This window comes from Zonotrichia albicollis, chromosome 9 (assembly GCF_047830755.1).
Source record: "Zonotrichia albicollis isolate bZonAlb1 chromosome 9, bZonAlb1.hap1, whole genome shotgun sequence".
NCBI classification, from domain to species: domain Eukaryota; kingdom Metazoa; phylum Chordata; class Aves; order Passeriformes; family Passerellidae; genus Zonotrichia; species Zonotrichia albicollis.
The window spans coordinates 27,108,060-27,130,208 of record NC_133827.1 but is presented as its reverse complement, the minus strand read 5'-3'; the positions used below and the strand labels follow the sequence as shown (position 1 = coordinate 27,130,208).

Sequence of the window (22,149 nt, the reverse complement as noted above, 5' to 3'; positions counted from 1 at the left end):
GCCCTGGAGTTTTATGAGATATTGTGGGCAAATAGTAATTTATTCTCCTGTGATGGTAGTGTACAAGTGGTGCAGATGCTCCCACCTTTATAAAGTTCTGTTTGCCTGCCCCTCCCTAGTTTCTGACTCCTTCTTAATTTAGAATAGGCACATTTGTTTATGTAGAGAAACTTGATTATTTAGGTTTAAAATTAAATAAGTTTCACAGTGCTAAGGATTCAAAGTTATCCACTGGTAAGGATGGGCTGCAGGTCCCCCTCTGTGTGTCATGCACATGGGACATGTTTGTTGCAGCTGGATTTTTTCTGAAGTGTGAGGTGAGATTCAGCTTGTTGAGTTGGGGGCTCTCTGCCTCACTGAGGATGTGTTGACTGTCACCAAGGTTTCATCACCCCAGTTTATATGAGGAATAAAAATGTTCCTCATTGTGTTAGGCTGTCACGTAAGTAAAGGCAGAATGACTGTTTACAAATCCAGTATATCCCATATCCAGTATATACCAAACTTAGACTCTATCACATGACTTGACTGGTGTTAGGGAGGTGTCTGCTAACAGAAGAGTTGTTTGTATTTGGCCACCGAGTGGCACTCCAGACCCACCAATCTAAGAGGGGAAGGATTTATTTCTGCCATCAAGGTTCAGGGCTCTAAAATACAATTATTGCAAGCATGTAGACACCATTGAATCAAATTGGACTGCTGAAGGTTAAATTACTGTCTTCAGAAATGTTGTTATAATATCCATCTTGACATTTCATTATCCCAGTACAATATAAATATCAAATTTGATTAGCTGTCAAGCAGCAAGAAAAATAAACCAAAATATTGCCATCATTTTTACTCCAGAAAAATAGTAGGGGATATCATTATAAATAGTGGGCTGCCAAAAGCAGATCAAAGTTTAAAAATATCAATTGAAAGTGGTATTTGGTTGGGTAACTAGAATATTTTTGCCCCCAGAAGGTGCCATTATGAAGAGTGTTGGTGTTGAAGGCAGATGTTCAAGCTGCTGCATCCATTGCTGGATATAACCTAGTTTGGTTTGGGCAGTGGTAGCTTTTTCATCCAGCTTTAGTGATGCTTCCAAGATTCATTTCAAGGCTGAGACTTTCACTGTGTTTACAGGACCAAAAGCTCCCAGTAGTTTGACTAAGATTTGTTTTTTAATCATATAAAAATTTCAAATAAAATATCATGTTGACCTTCTTGGCAAAACCATTTATGGACAACTGGCTGTACCCATATTTCTAAATTGAGATACTACAGGTCAAGCAAACCTTTGGTGTGAATCAAATTTGAATCACCCTAAATTTGAATATGGTGCTTTGTACTGGAATTTAAGCAGTGCAATGTTTAAAACATTATTCAGTGTCATAACAAGTCATCCATCATACTCTGTGGATCTAGAACTGTTTATAACAATTTTTATTACTGTGAACAGTTTCTAGTTCATGCTATAATTACTATTCAAACTACGTGACATCAGCTTAATTCTCTCTTGTGAGATTAATGGATAATTCCAGCCTACTGTTTTGCATATGTGACTGTGAAGGCAGCTGTTGGAACTTTAGCAATGTTTCTGAATAAATGCTCTTGATAGAGTTCTAGTTCCAAGTGAAGATAAGACATCTCTGCAGCTAAAAAGGAATTATGATTCCCTGTGGAGCTGTGTGTGTCACAGAGCATTGTTGAGTTTAATGACTGTGTTTGAAAAAGTGGAAAGAGTTGGTCCCATGCACTGCTGATTGTTTCCTTGTTTCACATGATGTCTAGTAGTGATCACACAGCTCCAGGAAGGACAAATGACTGTGGCTACAGACTGGCATTGGGCACAGACATCATCCAGCTTTCTCAAAACAGTCTTTTAAATGTCACCTTCCTGTGATGGGAGGCCACATCAGACCAGGACTGAAATTTCAGTTTCAGCATTCTTACTTTTTTTGGTTTTTCATTTTTGCCTGCAAATGTCAGTTGTATTTTCTGTTGACTTGATATTTTCAGGAATCTTTGATTCTTTTTAAGTTATGTTAAGTGCACTGGTGATGGTAGACACTTTCTCTGACTTCTTGGGATTCCAGATATTGTTGTTTGCTGTATTAGTATACAATGTCTTTTCCCCTTTTTTTGCCTCCTCGGTCATCTTAGAGTGATCTCATGCCTTGCACAATAACTTCTCTGAACTCAATTCACTAATCTAGCTTGCCCAATCAAGTGTGTCATGGTCTGTGTGACCATAAGCTTTCCTTTCCAAGGGGCTACATCATGCTGGAAGACTTTATGAGCCAGCAGAATGAATTTTGATCCCGTTCGATTTTGGTGCAATTACACCTATTACTATGGTGCCTGAGCCATGTTAGGGACAAGCGGAGTATTTATCTTGGCTACTGGCCCTTACTCGCACTGTGGCACCACAACTTTGCTTTCATCTCTTTTGGGAGATACTGTAGTAGTACCCTCCCATTTTCCCATGTGACCTCAATATATACTGTGCTCTGCATAAACGTGGTGTATCAACATGTGGTTCTAGGTGCTAAACACAGATTTCCTCACTGAAAACCCTTTTTAAAGCCTTTTTTTAGGTTTTTGTCAGGAATCTGTGAGCTTTCCAGATTTCCATTTCAGACACCTTTGATGTGAGTGACCATGGACTGTGCTGCTGAAGACAGAGGTGACGGATTAAACATCTGAAAGGCTTCACATAATTTAAAACCAGGGATTGCTTCAAATGACAGACATCAGTGCCCAGGAGACTCTGCTGGCCACTATATTTCTGCTTCCTGTGCTCTGTGCCAGAGGTTAAAATTGAGTTTGTTTCTTCCACATCACAGATGCTGGTGACCAAGTGCAGAGCGGGTCAAACTTGAAACAACCTTCCTGTTAGGCAGTGGCTGGGAATAACCTGGGGCAGGATGAAATTCCTCAGATACACGTCCATATAATTATTTGGTATTTGAGTCATGAACCAGAGCCAGGCTTTTGCAGTTGCTTCGAGTCATTTTATCGGCTGGCTTATCTTGGTATGATAGATCTGATAAAACCATATCACAGGACTCAGTTTTTGGAAAGGTATTACTACTGCTTTTGCTGAGAAGAGATTTTGTTTCCCTCTTTCATTTGCCAGTGGGAATGTGTGTTATACCTCATGAGAATTACCAGGGCCGGCCCCCAGCTCTGGCCTTGGTTTTTTTCTGGCCAGCTTTTATGCTGTTTCTTGTTCAAGGGTGTCAGAATTCTCTTCTGGTTTTAAGCTGTTGCTGTTTTACATGAAGTCACTCAGAGGGGGCAGGGAACACCAGTGCTGTGCTCTGCTGCCAAAGCATCCAGTAAATTCACATGGGCTGACAGGGAGCACTGGGAGCCCCAAGGTCAGTTCTGCTCTGTGATCTTGCTAGATTCCTGTTCTCTGTTGCTTTGCTCTTAAAGAGTTGGACACCAGTCTGTCTTTTTTTAGTTAAAAAAACCCCACCACAAACCCCACCATTTTCTTAATAACTTCAAGCTGATCATCTGTTGTGATGAGCTATAGCTCCTTTCAACTGAGAATTCACTGTGATTTCAGAATATGAGGTGTTGGGTGATTTGGCAGTGCTACGCATGTGCTAATGTCCTTCAGGAGTGATTAGGGCTTTGTTCATCTGAGAATCATCTGCTGAGAAGTGCACATGTAAGTGGAAGAAACTGTGATTCCAAGAGTTTGCATTCCTTATAATGGTTAGGTAGTGAAAAAGGAGAATGACTGTACATGTACCTAAGTCAAGGTGTTTGAGTGTTGTGAAAGCTGCTCCATGTGTCTTTAGCCATTTATATGGAAGGATTTGTGTTAGCCTTTTGTTGATTCTTTCAGAATTTTTCCAGGCTTTAGATGATTGTGCCATTTGGCAAAGTCTGGAGCTCTATCTCCTTTTCTACATTTGCTGAACACTCTTGGATAAAAATTTCTCTTCTTTTCTTTTACAGTGTGTGCTTACTTAATTTTCCTTTCAGAAAAGAAGTAGGTGCCTGAAGGTGGCAGCTTAGTTGCTAGAATTGGAGAAAAATGCAAGCAAGATGAAGTCTGCTCTTGCCATTGCATCCTTGATTTAATTAGATTTTAGTTATACCTGACATAGAGCTGTGTAAGAGTTTTAAGAATTAGCTGGAAAGTGTGAAGGACATTATGTCTCCTTTGCCTAAAGCATAAAAGGAAAAAAGTTTTTCATTTTAACAAGAAACTCCAGAGCAGTTTGGACTCTACATCAAAGAGCAATATTTGGTTTCATGATGTCTTCCAGACAGTTCTCAATGCAAGTCCAAGCCCAATCTATAAGTAGTAGCCAAAGTGATTTTTGCCTTCTCTAAAATTCTCTCTAGCTAAACCTAGCTGTGCTGGTTATGTGTTTTTCCAAAGGTTAGAAGCCTGATATAATGGAGAGTAGATTTTGCTTTGGCCTGTGGTACCATGCCGTCATCATTTTGGACCCCCTCCAAGAGAGCACAGGTGGCAGTTCTGCTGGGATCTCACAGCTTTTCTGTTTTTATTAGCCTTTCTGGCTGGTATCCTCTACTGTATGACCCACCCTTGAGATGCACTTTTTGGATCACTCCATGGAATTTCTTCTGCTCACCTTCTAAAATTTCATCCTGGTATCTTAAATTAAAAATGTCTGGGTAAACCTTACAGTACTCGTTCTAGTCATTGGTTCCTGGTCACATGAGCTATATTTGACTGATGTAAGGAGCACAGGAGTGTCTTTATGGATTATCCAGGGACATCCATGCACTTCCCTGTGACAGGTGTGCTCTGGTTTGCAATCCACCCTCAAAACAGCTGCATGTCTCCCAAGAGCTTTCTCCATGTCATGTTGTGGTTCTTTATCTGTTCCACACATTTCCAGTCTTCCCTAGATGAAGTTGTAGTTTCTATAGGTTCCACACTCTGCCTGGGCTGTGTCCCAGGCACGTGCTGCTCACAGCTCTTCCATCAGCCTTCAGTGCAGGCAGTGCTGGGGGGTGAGAGGGGCACTTGTCCATTGCCAGGATTGCCTTTTGCCGGGAGCAAAGGTTGGAAGCAGAGCAAATGGCAGGCAGGAAGGAAAGCAGATGCAAGAAGCTAGTGGAGTTATCTTGCTTCATATGTGCCTGTCCTCTGTATTTGTTTATTCTGGAGTGTTTATGTAGCCAGAACCTGCTCTGCCAAGAGTCTGGGTGTGGAGGTGGTGCAAGGCCACTGCTCCCCCCATCCCTCGCCGTGCTGGGAGACACCTCTCTAATGGCACTGTGCTGTCAATGAGGCCGTGTCCCAAGTACTGCAGTCATTGGAAAGCTGTGTCTCTTTTTGCAGGAATAGCACTCTGAGTGTGGCTGCTGGAGCTCAATTTCTGTTCTGTTAATTGCACTGCTCCCTCATAAATTGCCCTTGCATTTTCCCTCAGTAATGCCATTCATCACCTCTTTTAAACTCTGAATTTGGCATATACAGGGCCATGTAGGCAGCTGCTGGTTATATTTTAATGATACAGCTTGCTAACTGCTTCTTTAAGAAGAAAAGTGTTATAAATAATTCAATAGAGTTATTTTGCAGTACATATATATGTCTGTCATAGCCTGTTAGAATAGCAGAGTGTCACTTTAAGGATGCAGAGAGGAAGCTGTCTGTTTGCACTGCTGAACAATTTGGGGCCATAGGAACCTAAGGCTGTGACAGGCATTACGATATGATGCATTAATGCCATTTCTGGGTGTTACGAGTTCATCCCCACAGGGGCTGTGCTGCAGTTGCATGATCTTGCTGCCATGGGAGGGGCTGCCTTATTTTTGCTGTAGTTGATTTTAATGTGGAGATTTTTATAATCTCTCTGGTGCTTTTGTGAGAAAGGGAGAGGCTGTTGTTTTATAACTACTTAAAAAAAATTAAATATCTGACCTTGCTAACAACAAAACATGAAGAAAAATTACATCTATATTGTCTGCCACAGTAATTGTTTTTTCAGGAGGGGACTAACCTTTATTTCAGCTTTTTCTCCTTGAAAAACAAAAGGTAAACAAGATCCTACAAAGAAACATCATGTGTTGGCTGCTCTTGCCTGGAGTAAGAAACAGTGCAGGTTTTTTTTTTTGTTGTTGTTGTGGGTTTTGTCCCCCCCCATGAATTTGTTGTAGATGCAGTATGCTTTCTTGTAAATAAGATTTCTTCCCAGGAATAGCTAGGTTGGTCTCTTCAGATTTGATTTTTGCATACATGGCTTGAACCTTAATGCTGTTTGTGGATTTGCACTGTAATTAAAGGATCTTCTGCTTGGTTTCGGCCCAACAAGAGATACCAATTTGTTTTGATGAGGAGGCAGCAGAAGAAAAGAGTGGAAAGCTAGAGGCAGATAATAGGAAACAAATAATGTAGTCTGTGCTTGTACTGTAAATATCTGTATTTTCACATAAAGTAAATTCTTTCTTACCCAAAATGCTGTTTGCTTTCTATTGTGCTGTCATATTTAAGCTCATGCATAAATAACCTAAAATATATGGCATTTTCTATTTAAAACCATTTAACCAGAATAATAACAGCTTTGGTGGGAAATGAGTGTTAGGAGAGGCTTAGCAGAGGCTCTAATCCTTGTGTAAAAGTACAAGTACGGCCATGTCTCAGTGTCTCATACCAGTGCTGGATCAGGCTCCCTGGGAACAGGAACACTGCTTCTTTGGGCTACATGGGGAAAGCTACAGAACTTTACATGATGAGTGATTCTTTATTTGTTAACGCCCACACTAATTTCTCTTGCCAAATTTCTGCCTGCATTTTTAGATACTGAGAGAATGGTCACCTTTTCTTAAAATGCTTGACACGTGTTGCTGTCCATGCTCTTTTGAAAATCTCTCTGTCAATATGTCAAAGCAAAGGGGGAGAGCACTCCAAACCCATGGGCTTTCTTGAAATGCCTGGAAGTATTTGGTTCCTTGTCTCTGGAGAAGAGAAACCTTCCTCTGTGAGCAGTTATTCCTGGCTTGGCCATTGCTTTGTCAGTTCAGACATTGCTTCTTTCTTCTTCTTCTTTATTGTTCCTTTCTGTCTGATCCTGAAAGTGCTGGAGAAAATATTATGCACTAGTTGTACTCTTCGTTTGATATGATCAAGGACTATTAAGCTCTTAAAAGATTTGCTTATTCTAATAAATAATTTTAAAAACTATATTGAAAATTGTTACTCTAAGATGATAAATGGGACTGAGTTTCTGCTTGTTACAGAGCTGGGAAACACCTGGTTAATGGAAAATGTTGAAGTAATTGCTTATATAGAAAAAAAATCACAAGAGTTCTGAGATTTTTACCATCTATGTATTGGAGTCATAGCCATATGTTGATTTTTAGGTGGTGAGACCTCCTTGAGCTTATTGTGCTACACAATGGATTTTGCTTCAAGAGAATGTTATAGGCATCCTGTGTTGTAATCCTGTAATGTTAAATTCTTTAGGAATTCTTTAGTTCTGTTGACATGCTGAAGAGCCATTTCAGTCAGTGTTGCTTTATCCAGGGCTGGCCCTCTGTCCCTGGTTAGGCCAAGCAGCAGCTGGGTTAAGGTATCTGAGTGTCAGTGGCGAAGTCCCTGGTGGGCTCTCCACTCCCTATGGTTTGGTCATGGCCCAGTGACTGCCAGGCTGCAAACTGGAAGGTAGAAAATGATGTTTTTAGCTGCTGGTATTCATTACTGCATAAAGATGGTAACTGTGAAAAAACAGTGAAGGATTTCTTTATTTTCATAAGTATCTTTTTTCCGTAGAGCTCTAAAATTTGCACCAGATTGTCCTTTATCAAACAGATCAACAGCAGGGCTACTCGCTATAGATTCTCTCTTTGCAAAGTCAACTTCAGGGCCAGTGGAATCTATGAAAATTAATTTTCTGCCCTTTGTAAAAGCCATGACCTCTGCAATACAGAGAAATGAACTGTGAATATGAAGGGAGCTTCTAGGAGCTTGCTGTACAACTGGTGTGAATAGTGATCAGTCTGACCTGCAACCATCTGAATGCTTCTGGGGCAAGCTGCTGTAATAGATGACATAAATTGCAGCAGTGATAAGCAGAGCTGTCCCCAGAGAGGAGGACCTTTGCCCCTATCCCCTTCTTTCCTCCAGACAGTCCTTCACTTTGGAGCGCTGCTTTCCAGGCTCTCCCATCCTAGGTTCAGTGTTTCCTTTCACCTTGGCTGAAATTAGCACTACAGAAATCCCCATGTCTCAGTTTTGCTGCAGGTGGTTAAGGGCTGCATTTCTGGCTGCTTTGCAGGCTTGTCACCTTAGAGGTGAAATACAGCCAAGACATTGGGTTGGAGGCAATGTACCTTTTCTGGGAGAGGTGCTTGGGTGGTACTGGGATTGAATTAATCAGAAAAGGAAGGAGGCTCGCTCTGTGACACTGTGAAAAGCCTCCTGATGCAGAGAGGAATTTGCAGGAGATGAGCATCTCTGGAGCCCAGAGAGCCTGATGAATACCCACAGGGTATTCACCCACAGGTTCATTCACAGGGCCTAAGGATCACTTTCAGGTCCTTCTGTGCTGGTTGGAAAAACATTATCTAAATGCAAAGTGACTGTACTGAAGACACAGGCAAGCACTAAATCCATTCTGAAAACAGGACCTTGGAGGCACTGTGAACCATGGCTTTGGAAATGAATTAAAAACTGTATGGCACTGTTGTCTTCCACCATTATACTCTTTGGGATGTATTTATTCCTTTAAAGTCTTCTGTTTAGTCTGCTAACATACTGTTGCATTGTTGAGTGGGAAATTTCTGTTTAATTGTAATACAGTGTGATAAACCTTAGAGGCAGTGAGGTTGTATTCTTTCTTGTCTGTGTAGAGCCTATGTTTCCATGGTCTGGATCCAGAATTTGATAACACAAACAAGTGATAAATCAGACATATTTATCTAAGGACTCATTTGGCAATAAAAAGAGTTGTTTAACTATATTTTCTTCTTCATAATGTGTTTAGTGCTTTTTATTAAGTTGAAATATGCAAGGTCTGTTTTTCATTGCTGCAGTGTAAGTGCTCCATCCCCGTGTAGGCACTGTATTTCTTCTTCTCCAGCCTTCAAACAAGACTTTTCCTGGAGATGCTAAAATTTTTGAGAGCAGGAAGAATCTCAGAGGGTTTTGTTAAGTCATGGAACTCATTTCACATAATGATTCATGAAGGAGACGTAGAAGTAATGACAGAGTATTTTAATCAGAGACTTTGCGGGATGTGGGTACAATTACATTTGTATGGGGTTGATATTTCTGTGTTCCCGGTACTCCTCAGGGAATGTGTTACATTTGCAGTGTGTGAATGATATGAGAAGGACCAAATACTGCTATTTCTGGGAGTCTCTGTAGTTTGTTTTGTAATTTTTTCTCCTTTTTTTGAATGGTACTGGTCTTATAGCACTTGGGGGAGGAAGAATTGAAATAATTTTATGAACATTACTTCTGTTCTTCCTGCAGTGTAGAGCTGACACTTCCTTTGATATACAATCCAAATTTGTAGTCATCTCCAGTGATTCCTGAAGTTGGCTCCCTTCCCTTTTGTTTTTAATTTCAGGTGTTGTCAAGTTGTGCCAGGAATCAAGTGCAGTTGAGATTTTTGGTCTCCAGAAGAGAATTTCTTAGTAACAGAGGTTTTGTTCAATTTTATTACTTGGCATCTTTTGAAGGCAAGAACTAAAGGAGAAACACAAGGATCTCCTGGGGAATGCATAAAGAAGGGAACCTTGAGGACAGATCTCTTACCCATAAATGATAGTGAAAAACATGAATTCTGTGTGGCTTTCTGGAAGTGCTTCAGTGCCCAAAGTCTTGGGGAGTATGTAAAATACACATGCCTCCATGGAAAAGGTGGCGGAAGTCATAACTGTTCTTGTACTCCCTCATTGCATGCTCCATGAGCTACAAAAGTTTTTGTAGGATTGATGCCAAAGTGAATTTTCTGTGGGTTGGAAAGGAAGGGGAACAAAGTAAAAGCGAACAGTCTGCTCCCCTTTGTGTCCATGGGCTCCTTCCCTCTACCATGAGACAACAGATGTGAGGAGCCCAGGACTAAAAAGCTTTCTGAAACATGATGAGGTGCTTAATCAGATTTCCCTGTTCGGTTTCAACCTCATGTGAATAAAGAATGTGTAGTGAAATAGGTTTGTGTGTACTTTGTACATAAACATCAAGGTATGTGTCTGCTTGCAGGGGCATTGTGGTCATGCAAATTTATGCCACACTCTCCTGGCAGAAGGGATATTCTCAGTAAAAAGGTTTTGAGGTTGCAGAGGAAAGGTTTTGGAAGGACTTTGTGTGAAGGAAACTTCAAGAAATTGCAATAATGGCTACAGAGTGGGTTGGTTTTCTCACCTTCCTGGCTGCCTCCACCTCTCTCCTTGCTTGTGAAGACTCCTGAAGGACAATGGGAAATGAACTGGCTTATCCAAGTATTAATTTCAACCCAGCAGTAACTGAGTAGAGGGAGAGGAAGTTACATGAGGCAATGAAAGGAGACAAAGGAGGAAAGTGATCTAAATAGCAACATAAAGAAAATATTTGGGAATAAAAGTAATCATCGACTTGTACAATAGGGTGTCCAGCAGCCCTGCTGAGGTGGTGTGTGATGGATGTATTTGTTCATTCAGTTATGTCTTGCACAACAACATTTTTAAATTGCTGCTAGAATGAAATTGATTTCTTGAGTTTTAAATAGTGCAGCGTAAATCTTCCACTCACACCAGGACCGAAGAGTCTCTGACTGCAAGCTCACTGCAGTTTGCCAGTTCTACTTGATTTCATTTCAGATTCATCCCTGCAAGCCAAACCACAAAAAGAGCTTCCTGTCCAGTGGAGAATGAAATGCAAGAGGCGATCCTTTTGTTGCTAATGGGAGGCTGCAGGGAGCAGAGCTGGCTCTTGCTGAGGTTGTGTTTGGGCTTGGTTAACTATTTTGCCGGTGAGGCAGAGACTCCTGGTCACTGGATATAAGTCAGATGCCCTTAGATCTAACTGAAGGCAGTATTCTAATACCTGGGGTAGTTTATAAAAAGACTTGCTGAGCAGAAGCCTGATGTAATGAAAGGTGAAAAGCTTGGATGGTTGTGCTTCTCAGGATTCTCTTCCAGGAGAGTTTGGCTCACTGCTTTATTTACCCCACACTGGCTGTTTGGCCTGTGGACTCAGTGGGCCTTTTCTGGTTGGCTTTTTTTCCTCTCAGAGCTTATAAATTAAGCCATCAAGGGTAAATTTTTTCTCTTCCAGTAGGTTTATTTATTTATTAAATCTTAAACTTGCCAAATGCTGATGTGTTTTCCCACGTCCTCCTTGAGCAGTGTGGGGTAGTGTTGCTGATGGGGCTGATCATGTAGGATAAGGAGGGTTCACTCCTGTGGGCATTCTGCATGTTGTCTTCTGTTCCTCTTCTCAACTGCCATCAGTGGGAGGCCTGGCAGAGCTCTCCTCTGGGAGGATGAGAGGTTTATTTAGCTATGAGATGTCTGTGTGCTTTTGGTGTCTTACTCAGAGTTGGTACATTATCTCAGATATGCCCTGCATTTTGATGCCAGTCATCTGCAGTGCCTGGAGTGTTTGTCCTGCACAGTGTTTGAGAAATGAGTAGTTCTTCTTGGTTGAGCTCTGCCCTCAGAGAAGCCCCATTCCTGAGATGCTGCCCTGGACTGGATGTTGGGACACCCACTCTGGATCACAGTAACTCACCTGTTCTGCCTGCTGCCATGTTAAAGGGCTTTCCTAGGCAACTTCAGAAGCAGCAGCACTGAAATTGGTATTATGTTTTTTCTTTCTACTGGGGAAGAGCATTTTTCAAGAAAAGTTATTTTCACAGTGCCCCAGCTCTCCCTACTCCTTTGCTTGCTGCAGCTTCTGAGAAGCATGGGGGCTGTAAAACCTGAAAGAACAACGATGGACTAAAAATGAAAGATCTTCTGTCCTTCAAAGGCATTTAGTTGGGGAACTATATCCAAAGTGACTATTCTGTGCTGTCTCTTTATGCCTTACTTGTGTGGTGACCCCTTCCTGGGGGGGCAGCTAAGGCAGGATCTGCTGCATGGTCACAGCTGAGAAACACATGGGAAAATAAAAGCACCTGCAAAGGGCTGCTGTGAGCCTGGCTGTGGGGACAGATGGGCAACTGGAGCAGCTGCTGACCAGCAGTTGTTTTTCCTTAGGAGTTCTGAAGATGAAAAGAGCCAAATGCATTTCTTGCTGGGCTTGTTTATTATTTTTGTTTTCAAGGGGGAATTGTAGCATGACTGTAAGACTTAAGTTCAGCCTTGGTCCTGCAAAAGGAGTCAGATGCTGTTGACTTAACTGCTGAAGAGGTGCTGATGCTTCCAGCTTTTTCTGGAGCTATCCTTTGATTCCTTAGAATAAATCAGACATTAACTACTGATGAATTTTTTTTTTCTCTCCTAATCCAGTGGGCAGCCCTAAGAGTTGATGGTTATTTTCCACTAAATAGTTGCCTAGCTCTGTCTGTTCTCCCTCTGAATTTTGTCTCAAAAATAAAAAAGTTCTTCACATATTTCTGTAAGCCACATTATTGCATTTACTGTGTATTTCTTTGTGCTGAGGAGCCCTGCCATTCCCACAAAGACCCTTGTGTTCGTGCTGCAAGGCTTTGGCTGGACACAGGCAGTGTGGGTGAGGAAGCAGTGACAGGCAGAGGGAAACTGTGAGCCTTTTTACTTGACTGAGTTATTTTTTAGGTCTTAAGCAAATGTTGCTTGAATGCAGTTCATGGTATTTGCTCAGTGATCCAGTGGAATGTCTGGGTTATTTTTGTTTTTCCTTCAGAGCCAAAAAGCAGCTTTTGGCTCTAAATCCCAAGCTGCCAGCCTGAGGCTGAGTCACTGTGCTTTAGGCTGAGGAGAGCTGAGCTGGTGTGGTGAGACGGGTACCCTGTCCAGCACAGAGCACTCCTGCTGTGCCTGGAGCTGGATGTGTTAATTAAAGATGTTGAAAATGACTTTACAGCTAAATCTGCTTTTATTGACATGAAAGCTGTGCCAGGACTTACCAAGCTGTTGGACAGCATGCTGAAGGCCTGTCCCATTTGTATTCCAGCTCCACTGAGGATAAAAGAAAAACTAGTTTCAGCCATCAAATCTGTGCCTCTTTGATGAACCCTGATTCTCCCCAGCCACTCAGCTTGGAGGTGCCACTGGGGGCTTTGGCACACTGTCATTGCAGTGAAGTTGAGCACAAGTTTCCTGAGTAGCAACTTCTTGCAGAGGTTCCCAGATCTTGTGATGATGTGGAGATGAAGCTTGCTGTGTCCTGGCTGTGACAATATGTGCCTGAACTTTCTCATCCTGCATCTGCTTTTGTGCTGCAAACCCAGGGAGCATCTCCATGTATGTGTTCTTGCAGCAATTTTCAACAAGACATGCATACGTCCTTCTAAACCTGCTTTTGGTTGCTGTTCTTCCAATCTCTTCTGCATTCTTCTTTAAAACTTCTGCAGGTTTACCTGATCTTTGGGCTGGTGTTTCTTGGCTTGGCTGGGATGAACTGACAAGCTTCAGCCATTGGACAGGTTTTCCAGGGAGATGGTGGAGTTGTTATCCCTGGAGGTGTTTAAGGGTGTCTGGATCTGGTGCTGGGTGAAGTGGTTCAGTGGTGTAGGGGTTGCAGTGGTGGTGCTGAGTGGATTGTGATCTTAAAGGTCTCTCCCAACCCTGATGTCTTCAGGATTCTGTGATGGTTTGCTTGCTGACTGGAGGGTCTGTACCTGTGCGTCTTAGCACAGACCCTTACAGTCACTTTCTTCATCGCCACGTATCCTGAAGGTGCCACAGGAGCAGTTCTGTTTTCAGGAAGAAAATGTCTCATTACCTCTGCTTGCCTCACATTTAAGTGAGGCAAACTATCTTGATCAAACATAATCAGTAGCAACTAGACCAAATTTGAGGCTAAAGGAATGTTTATTTTAAAACACCGATAAACAAAAGAGACAGTCACCTACTACTAAGATTGCACAAGATTCAAGATCCTCTAGTGACTGCAAATATGCAGAGTAAATACCTGCTAGCTGAAGGTCAGTGCTCTATTTTTTTTTTCATTTTCTGTGTTGATTTTGCTGACAAAGACCCTCCTTATGTAGTATGGAAGAAATACATATATTAAATAAATAAGGAGTTAATTTTATATATGGTCTTTTGATCGTGGTCTTGAATAGTGAGAAAGCTGAGAGTCCTGTGACGTATGTGTCCCTGTGCCAAGCTCCTGTGCCAAGAGAGCATCTGTCCTCATGTAATGCAGTAATTATGGGTCTTTACAACTTGGATCTGATTTCTTGGAGCACTGATAGTCTATGGGCTGGGGATAGGGAACAGAAGGAAAAAAAGTCAAATGACTGCCTAACTTCAGGTGCCCAAGTGAGGCTTGTGAGGTAGGGGCAGTATGGATATATGATCCATTGGAGAGTCACGTCTGAGGTCAGAGAGACACATGCAGGAGCTAAGCTGCTCTTTATCTGCTATGAATTGCAAGTGAAAAATGTGAGATCAATGATGAAAGAGTATGAAAAGGATATGAAAAGAAAAAAACCCCTTATTAATTCTGACAAATCATAGTGTGCTAGAAGTTTAAATGTCTATGGCAGCTGCTCTACTGGTCTTTTCAAAGTTGGTAAGCTCTTAAACATAGTTATTAAAAGATATTTTCACCATATGTTATTGGATTGAAGGGGCTGAAAACAACAATGTCAAAATACTCAGATATTTCTGTCTTTCCAGGAGAGTGCATGAAAAATGACATCAATTATTCTTCATGTCCTTTGACATGAGACATCTCTATGTGTCACATGGGTGTAGCTGCATTACAAAAGGGCAAAGGCACAGCATTTTTCAATTGAGGACAGTTTTGCCAGACACTGACACTGGTGTTGGCAAATCTCTAGGGTGAAATAAGAAGCTCTTCAGAACATCTTGGCTTTTACAAAATGTTTGGATGCTTGCAAGCATAGAGGTGGTGAAGCCTCAAGAGTATTTTATGTCATGCTTGGTGACAGTGGCTTGCCAGAGGATGAAATTTGCCATAGAAGGGCAGGAAAGAATGTGGATAATTTTTAACATGCACAAGAAATTTTTGTGAGATGTATGTATCTTCTAGAAATTTGTGGAACAGATGGAGCACACAAAGGACTAAAACGGCCATAAAGAAATACACTCTTATCCCTGGTAGAAGATATGATAGGAGATGCCTTCACTGCTTAAGGTTAGCACAGTGGCATTGAGCTGAATTTGCATTCCTTTTCTCCCTTAAAATAGTGTCCAAAATAAGTAAAGGCTGCAACAGCATCATAATTTACTTGTTGCAACCAACCTGTAGCTACTCTGCCTTGGACTGTGACTAGAATCATAGAATCATGAGAATCAAGATTGGAGAAGACTTCCAATATCATCAAATCCAACTTTGACCAAACACCACCTTGTCAACTAAAAACCATGGCATTTTGTGCCATGACCAGTTGTTTCTTGAACACTTCCGGGGATGGTGACTCCACCACTTCCCCAGGCAGCTTGTTCCAGTGCTTAACAACCCTAGAGGGGAGGGAATAAAGGTCCTGGCCTCACTGTGTATAGGATGAACTTGCTATTGGACATGCCACACTTGCACAAATAAGTAATTTTCCTGGACTAATGTTTGCTGCCGAGTGAGTTCCAGAGTTTCAGAGGAAGAAAAAGCGTTATTGAGTCCTGGTGAACTTTTGCTTCTGGTCAGAGCTGTATTATCACGGATGTGCCTTTCAGCCTGCACTGTGGCCTTGCTTGTCTTTGTCAATGATCACTCTCTGGTCAGTAAAGCTGTGGAGTTGATGCTGTTCAGGCACTTCAGTGTGTTTTCCTATGTGCAATGATAGCTGTAACAACATCAGTACTGCTACTACTAATGCCTTTCTGTGCCCTTCACATCTCAATCTTACGATTATTAAAGATGAAATTCTGGGGTTTTTTGGGGTCTTTTTTTAATAGTACCTGCTGGCTTCACACTGATGAGATATCAATGATTTTACTGGGAAAGACCACCCATGGGAATTTTTGCCTCAAAATAGCTTTCTTTTCCAACTGATAATGAAAGGGATTATCTGTTCTTTGACCCTTGGTTGGCAGACTTGGAAATTGAAAAGGAAGGTGGTTGTACTGTACTAGCTTCACTGTAATGGTGTGGTCAGAAGTTTCTGAGCATTTAAACAAAGGTGGATATGCTGTGAGATGTGTCAAGGCAGGAGCCAAAATGCAAGAGCACTGCTTGTGGAATAACCTTGTGATTCTGAGCTCAGGGAGAAGTACCTTTCTGTGAGTCAAAGAGTGGAGGAGTCTCCCCAGCCCCTGTATCCCTGTTCTGTTTTGGCAGGGGACCATGCTGTGATGAAATGTTGGACATCTGTCTTCACCAAGAGCTTCAGTGATGCTACTCTTGTCAAATGCTTGTGTCTCAACTAGGAAAAAAAAGGATAATTCATTTTAAAAACCAAAAAGTAACAGCACTAGTAGGTGTAGATGTTTCTATATAAGACACAGCGCAGGAGAAACTTTAAAGTTGAGGTTTTGTTTATTCTTTCCTGTGAACTCCTTATTGTAATGTCTAAGCACCTTATAAATATTTATGGATGTGTCCTCAAAGGAAAAGGAGATTTATATAATGGAGGTTCAAAGTGATGTTAAAAGAAGCAACTTTCCAGAGGTTCCTACACAGTTATACCGTGACAGAACTGGGGCAGTAAATCAGACCAGTACATCCCATTTTGGTAAACAAGCCAGAATTCCATCCTTATTATTACTTACTTTTGCATTGGCTGCTTAAGAGTAATTCGCTGCTTTTTTTTTTTTTTTTTTTTTTTTTTTTTTCTTAAAATACAACTGCTTTATTTTAGGGAAGTCCATTATTTTTTGGAGCTTCACTCTTATGCAGGCCACACACACTGATTGATGGCCAACAGGAGGTTGCAGCTAGCTGCTGCAGAGGAACAGAGGAAAACATTAAATTCAATTTATGCTGCTGTGTGACAACTTGCTCTGATTTTGCTCCTTGGCTGCTGAAGGTGTTGGAGCATCACTTGGGAGGCAACCATGCTCAGAAGCTGATGCTGTGTGTTGGGGTGAATTTGCAGCACAGAGCTCAGCGACACTGACTGAGGAGTGGAGTTGCCTTTGCTTTCCTCCCCTCTCCCCATCCTCGTGCTGCTGCTCAGGGCAGCTCACGAGCTGGCAGCAGCTTCCTCTTTAGGGCAAGCCAGCAGTGGAACAATTCCCTGCATCCCCTCTTGTGCACCCATGAGAGATACTGATTTCTGTGGTCTCCAGGTGACACTGGTCTCCTCCAACCAGCAGCTGGGGGGATAAAATGTTTGCCGTGGTGGCAGCTCTCTCCTGCAGCCAGGGATTCAAAGCTGTATTTGGCCAGTGACAAAGTGCATGAGCAAGAGGCTATTTCGCTATTCGTCGGGGTTTAAAGTCTTTGTGCAGATCTCTTGGTAGTTAGTGAAGGACTTGTGGTTCTGCAATGGGCTTTGAATTTTGACCCCAAGTGTCAGGTTACAGTGTTTGTCTTTTGTTAGTTGGCTTGTGAGTATGAAGCAGTGCTGATCGAACCTTTGGAGAATATATTGAATGTGCAAATTTGCACAATGATCTTGCTCCATTCAAAGCAATCTGACTTTGGATATATGTTGAAATACCCCCCAGTATGCTGTAGACACATTCCTCTTTGGTCTTGGATGTGCTGTGTGTATGTGTTTAGTTGGCACTGTGAACTCTGAGGTTTTCTTTTAAGTTTTTCTACAGTACTTTAGGGAACTCAACTCTCATCACTAATAAAATAAAATAAGGCAAAACACTGGTAGGTCTTGCCTTGTTAACTGTTCTAGCTGTTGTGTTTCCCACTGTTCCAAAAAAAATACAAAGCTTTATAAGATTCAACTTATTCCCAGTGCAAATCATGAATATTTATAGGCAAAGAATAAGACTTCCCATTTTGAAATGTTAGTGCTAGGAAATTGCTTTTTTGGCAAGCGTGATTAAGCCACACAGACTTCCAATAAAGTTTTGTAAGCTTTTTCCTTAATTATGACTTAATTTAGGCCTCTGAGTTTAACAAAACGTGTGAAACTTGCAGCAAAATATTTCTCTTGTGGAAAGCTGTTTGCATGGATTCCAAATCCCGTATTTCTTGTGGTTATGATTTTTTAATGTGCTTAAATGTGGAAATTCCTTGTTTTTTCTATACATTTCTTAACACATTTACAACATAGAAATAACCTATACTGTGTGTTTAATGCAGAATTTTGAAGAAATTGGTTTGAAAAGTGCATGTGATTACTTTTTTCCTCCAAATGCCTTGAGTAAAATGTAGAGGTTCTAAGACATCAAGCAAGGGGTAAAATATTCTGTCTCAATCAGTTACTGCTGCAGGAGATAAATGAGGAACAATTTTGCTTTCATACAGTTGTTCTTAAATGCACCATCCTGACAACAGCAATAAATAGAATAATTTGCATAATAGCATTTATGTGGCATTGACCTGTCTTTCCTAGAGAAAATCCCTTTTCCCAGATGAAATAATCTTCCATTCAACTGTAAGTGGAAGGAAGCCTCATTAGTAGCTGCACAGATTTAGGGGAATGTTTCTTCACAGGCTTAATACAGAATTTTGATGTGGACCTCCTAGTGAATTTGATATTTGGTGAACAAATTTCTGTAAAGGCACTAAAACCACCTTGCTTTCCTGTACTGATTGCCTAACAGGGTATTACTCAAAAGGACTAGACAAGAGAGGAGAGAGATGATGTGATTAAACTTAGTTAGATTTATTACTAGATTTTTTGACAGCATATTTTTTTAAATTGTTGTAATAAATATCTCAGCCCTGCTCAAAGATAAAGTTTTGAACAGCTTTGAGCTATTCCTGGCTTAATACTTAAGTAGAAGTAGCCAAAGTGGTGGAAAACCAGGATCATTTTGGAAAAGAAACATTCAGTTTAAAATCCTCTACTGTGATCATGCTTTTCAGACCCCCTGCAGCCTTACTTTATCAAACTGAGAATGTCTCCATCTCCCTAATACTAATGTTTGAAATATGATACAGCAAATCATCTGAATAAAGTATGAAGAAATGAAGAAAAAAAAATATATGGTTTGCATCACAGCTACCTGGGACCTGCTCCAGTGGCACTTGCCCTTGCTAAGATGAGCTTAGGGGTAGTCATGGGCTCTCAAGCTGGGCTTTCTAGGGGAGGTGAAGAAAGTGGAATGCCTTGAAACTCAGACACTTGGGCATTTTTAATCTCTGGGTTGGAATGGTGAAGTCAGCATTTGCAAAAGCAAATATTTGGAAAGCAGTTTGAAAACTGTTTTACTGAAAATGATACTGAAATTGGGGAGTTTGTGAGGGGACGTGTGTGCTTTTATTTCCCCAATGGAACTCCCTGGGATGGCAGAAAGTACCACGAGAGTCTGCTCTGTGTTTTCACCTATCTTTGTTCTTCTTTGCAGGTTACATATTTGGGTAAGGTTTCCACAACAGGGATGCAATTTTTGTCAGGCTGCACAGAAAAACCAGTCATTGAATTGTGGAAGAAGCACACGCTCACCAGGGAGGATGTTTACCCAGCTAATGCCCTTCTGGAAATTCGCCCTTTCCAAGTCTGGCTGCATCATCTGGACCTCAAAGGCGAGGCGACAGTGCACATGGATACCTTTCAGGTGGCACGTATAGCCTACTGCACTGCTGACCACAACGTCAGCCCAAACATCTTCGCCTGGGTCTATCGGGAGATCAACGATGACCTGTCCTACCAGATGGACTGCCACGCTGTGGAGTGTGAGAGCAAGCTGGAGGCCAAGAAGCTGGCCCACGCCATGATGGAGGCCTTTAAGAAGACTTTTCACAGCATGAAAAGCGATGGCCGGATCCACAGGAACAGCTCATCGGAGGAAGTGTCTCATGAATTTGAATCTGATGATGGCTGACTGAAGTCATTCACAGTTCAGCAAAGGCAGAAATGGCTTAGGGAATGAGAGCTGGTAGATGAATAAGCAACAATTGAAACTGGGTAATGAAAGGACTGCCAAACATTTGTCTGACCACCTTTTTAAATCAGAAGAGCAATTTGGTACCTACAGATATGCATTATTAAAGTAATTACATTGCATTGAAATCTGCTGCTGTTGTAAAAGTGAGAAGAAGATTTCCCTCCCCCACCTCTGTCACTCTCTCATCACTGTCCCTTTCTTGTCTCTGTAGTTCAGGTGCATACCATGAAGTGCAGTCATTCCTGTTTGTCTTGTGAGACTGGTCAGGCAATTTTATTAGTTGCTTCTCTGGCATTCCTAGCTGCAGGCTGATGCTGATGCACAAGAGCAAGTAGGCCTGGAAAGCCCTAATGGTTCCTGAAGAATCTTTCCCCATGATGCATCACACAGATCCTTTGACCATCCATAGGCTAAGACAGCCATACGCAGCCTTTTAGACTAATGGCCTGGCATTCTGCAGTTAATTCACATTTCACAGATAAAAAATGAAAGATGCTTGTATGTACACATTATATCATATGCTATCCTTTATTTTATTCATTGTACCTATTTTCTTAATGTACTGGCTGCCATGTCTTTCACCCAACACCAGTAGTTGCAGTTTCAGACTATGTACTGCAGGATACCAAAAAGGGGTGGGCAGAAATACTCCCTGGTGGCTGGGGGTTCAGCAAGTCAGCCCTGCTGTCTGTGCATTATCCTGCCCTGATGTGCTCCACAGGAGGGGGCCCGCTGGGAAGAGCTGAGGGACGCTTGGGTGTGTCAGTGTTAGAGCTGTGACTTCTCATCAGCCTCAGGTGTGACGAGATCCGAGCACGGTGGGCACAGCTCTGTGTCCCCCTTTCCGCATTGCTGGGCGAGCGGCCCTGGTGGGATGGAGCTGGCAGTGTCTCACCACACAGGGCTGCCTCACTGGAAAGATCTAAGGAAATGGTCCCTTAGGAGTCAGGTTTGAACAGCTGTTCTGGTTGAGAACCTCATGTTAAGATTCCCATATCTTTCCTTTTTCACAGATATACAGTCATGCCTTTCTTAAATGCAGATGTTTAATAAAACTCAAATAAAGGAAAAACTTGTTTCACTTGATATTTTTTAAGGCTGAGAGCAGATCAATAGTTTGCAAGTAATGCTGCTCCTTTGTACAATTTTGTTTGTAATTATGGTAATGTTAGGGGCACTAGGGCACCTTACAGAAGCCTTAAAAGAAAGCTAATCCAAGCAGATTTAGCTCTGTGTCTGTGTTTTGTGTCTCTGTGTTTGTATGTGAGAGTGTATGTGTGAGTCCAGTGGTAAAGCATGTAGATTGAGCATGGAGATGTATTGAGGAGGGCCCACACCTCTTGAAAATATGCTTGTTGCTTTACAATGTATGTAAACTGTTCTCCAGCATAAATGCATTCATACTTTAATAAAAAAAAGTTTTGAGTTAAACCTTGTTAGTTTTAAGCTGTCTTTCCAATATAAACTCTGTGGTTTTGTGTGTGTGGGTTCTGTGTTTATTTCATTTAGTGGAACGAAAATGTTAATTTATTTCCATTTAATTATTGCATCAGTCTTCATGGGAATTGCTGTTAACATTTTAATATTATTTTCTTTTCAATATTTAGGCCAATTATTGCTGTGAGGTTTTGTTTTGGTTATGAGGGGGTTGTGTGTTTTGGTTGTTTGTTTGTTGGGTTTTTTGTGGTTTTTGTTGGTTGGTTGGCTGGTTTTGTTGGTTATTTTGGATTGTTTTCGGTTTTTTGTTTGGTCGGTTGGGGTTGGTTTTTTTTGTTTGTTATTTGTTTTTTTTACTTTGTGGAGTGGGGACATGATTTATAACTTTTGCTTAGCAGGAGGTGGCAGAGATACCCCCACTCCCAACCTGAGCAGTTGAAATGAACTCTGCCGAGTGGGAGCAGTATTGCCTTCATTATAGAAATCACAGCATGGTTCAGGTAGGGCATTTGATGGCAGGATGGGGAATACACCACCATGCTGGCAGCTTTCAATTTTTCTCTGAATTTTTGGATGACTCAGTGTTTCCAAATACAGATCTAAAAAATTATTTCTCTTTTTCTTCCCACAGTGTGTACTGGGAAGTGGGGAGTCATGTATGGGCTATATGCTGGTCAA

General features: G+C 41.6%; 1 protein-coding gene across 2 annotated transcripts in view; it reads left to right on the top strand.

Moving 5' to 3' along the window:
* Positions 1-21,465, top strand: part of PID1 (phosphotyrosine interaction domain containing 1) — a 94,955-nt gene extending 73,490 nt beyond the window's left edge. For both annotated transcript variants that reach the window (XM_026795000.2, XM_005489468.4), the window contains exon 3: positions 19,495-21,465. In XM_026795000.2, the coding sequence (XP_026650801.1) occupies positions 19,495-19,971 (477 nt within the window). In that variant the 3' untranslated portion in view covers positions 19,972-21,465. The remainder of the gene's footprint in view (positions 1-19,494) is intronic.
* Positions 21,466-22,149: the final 684 nt, after the last annotated feature.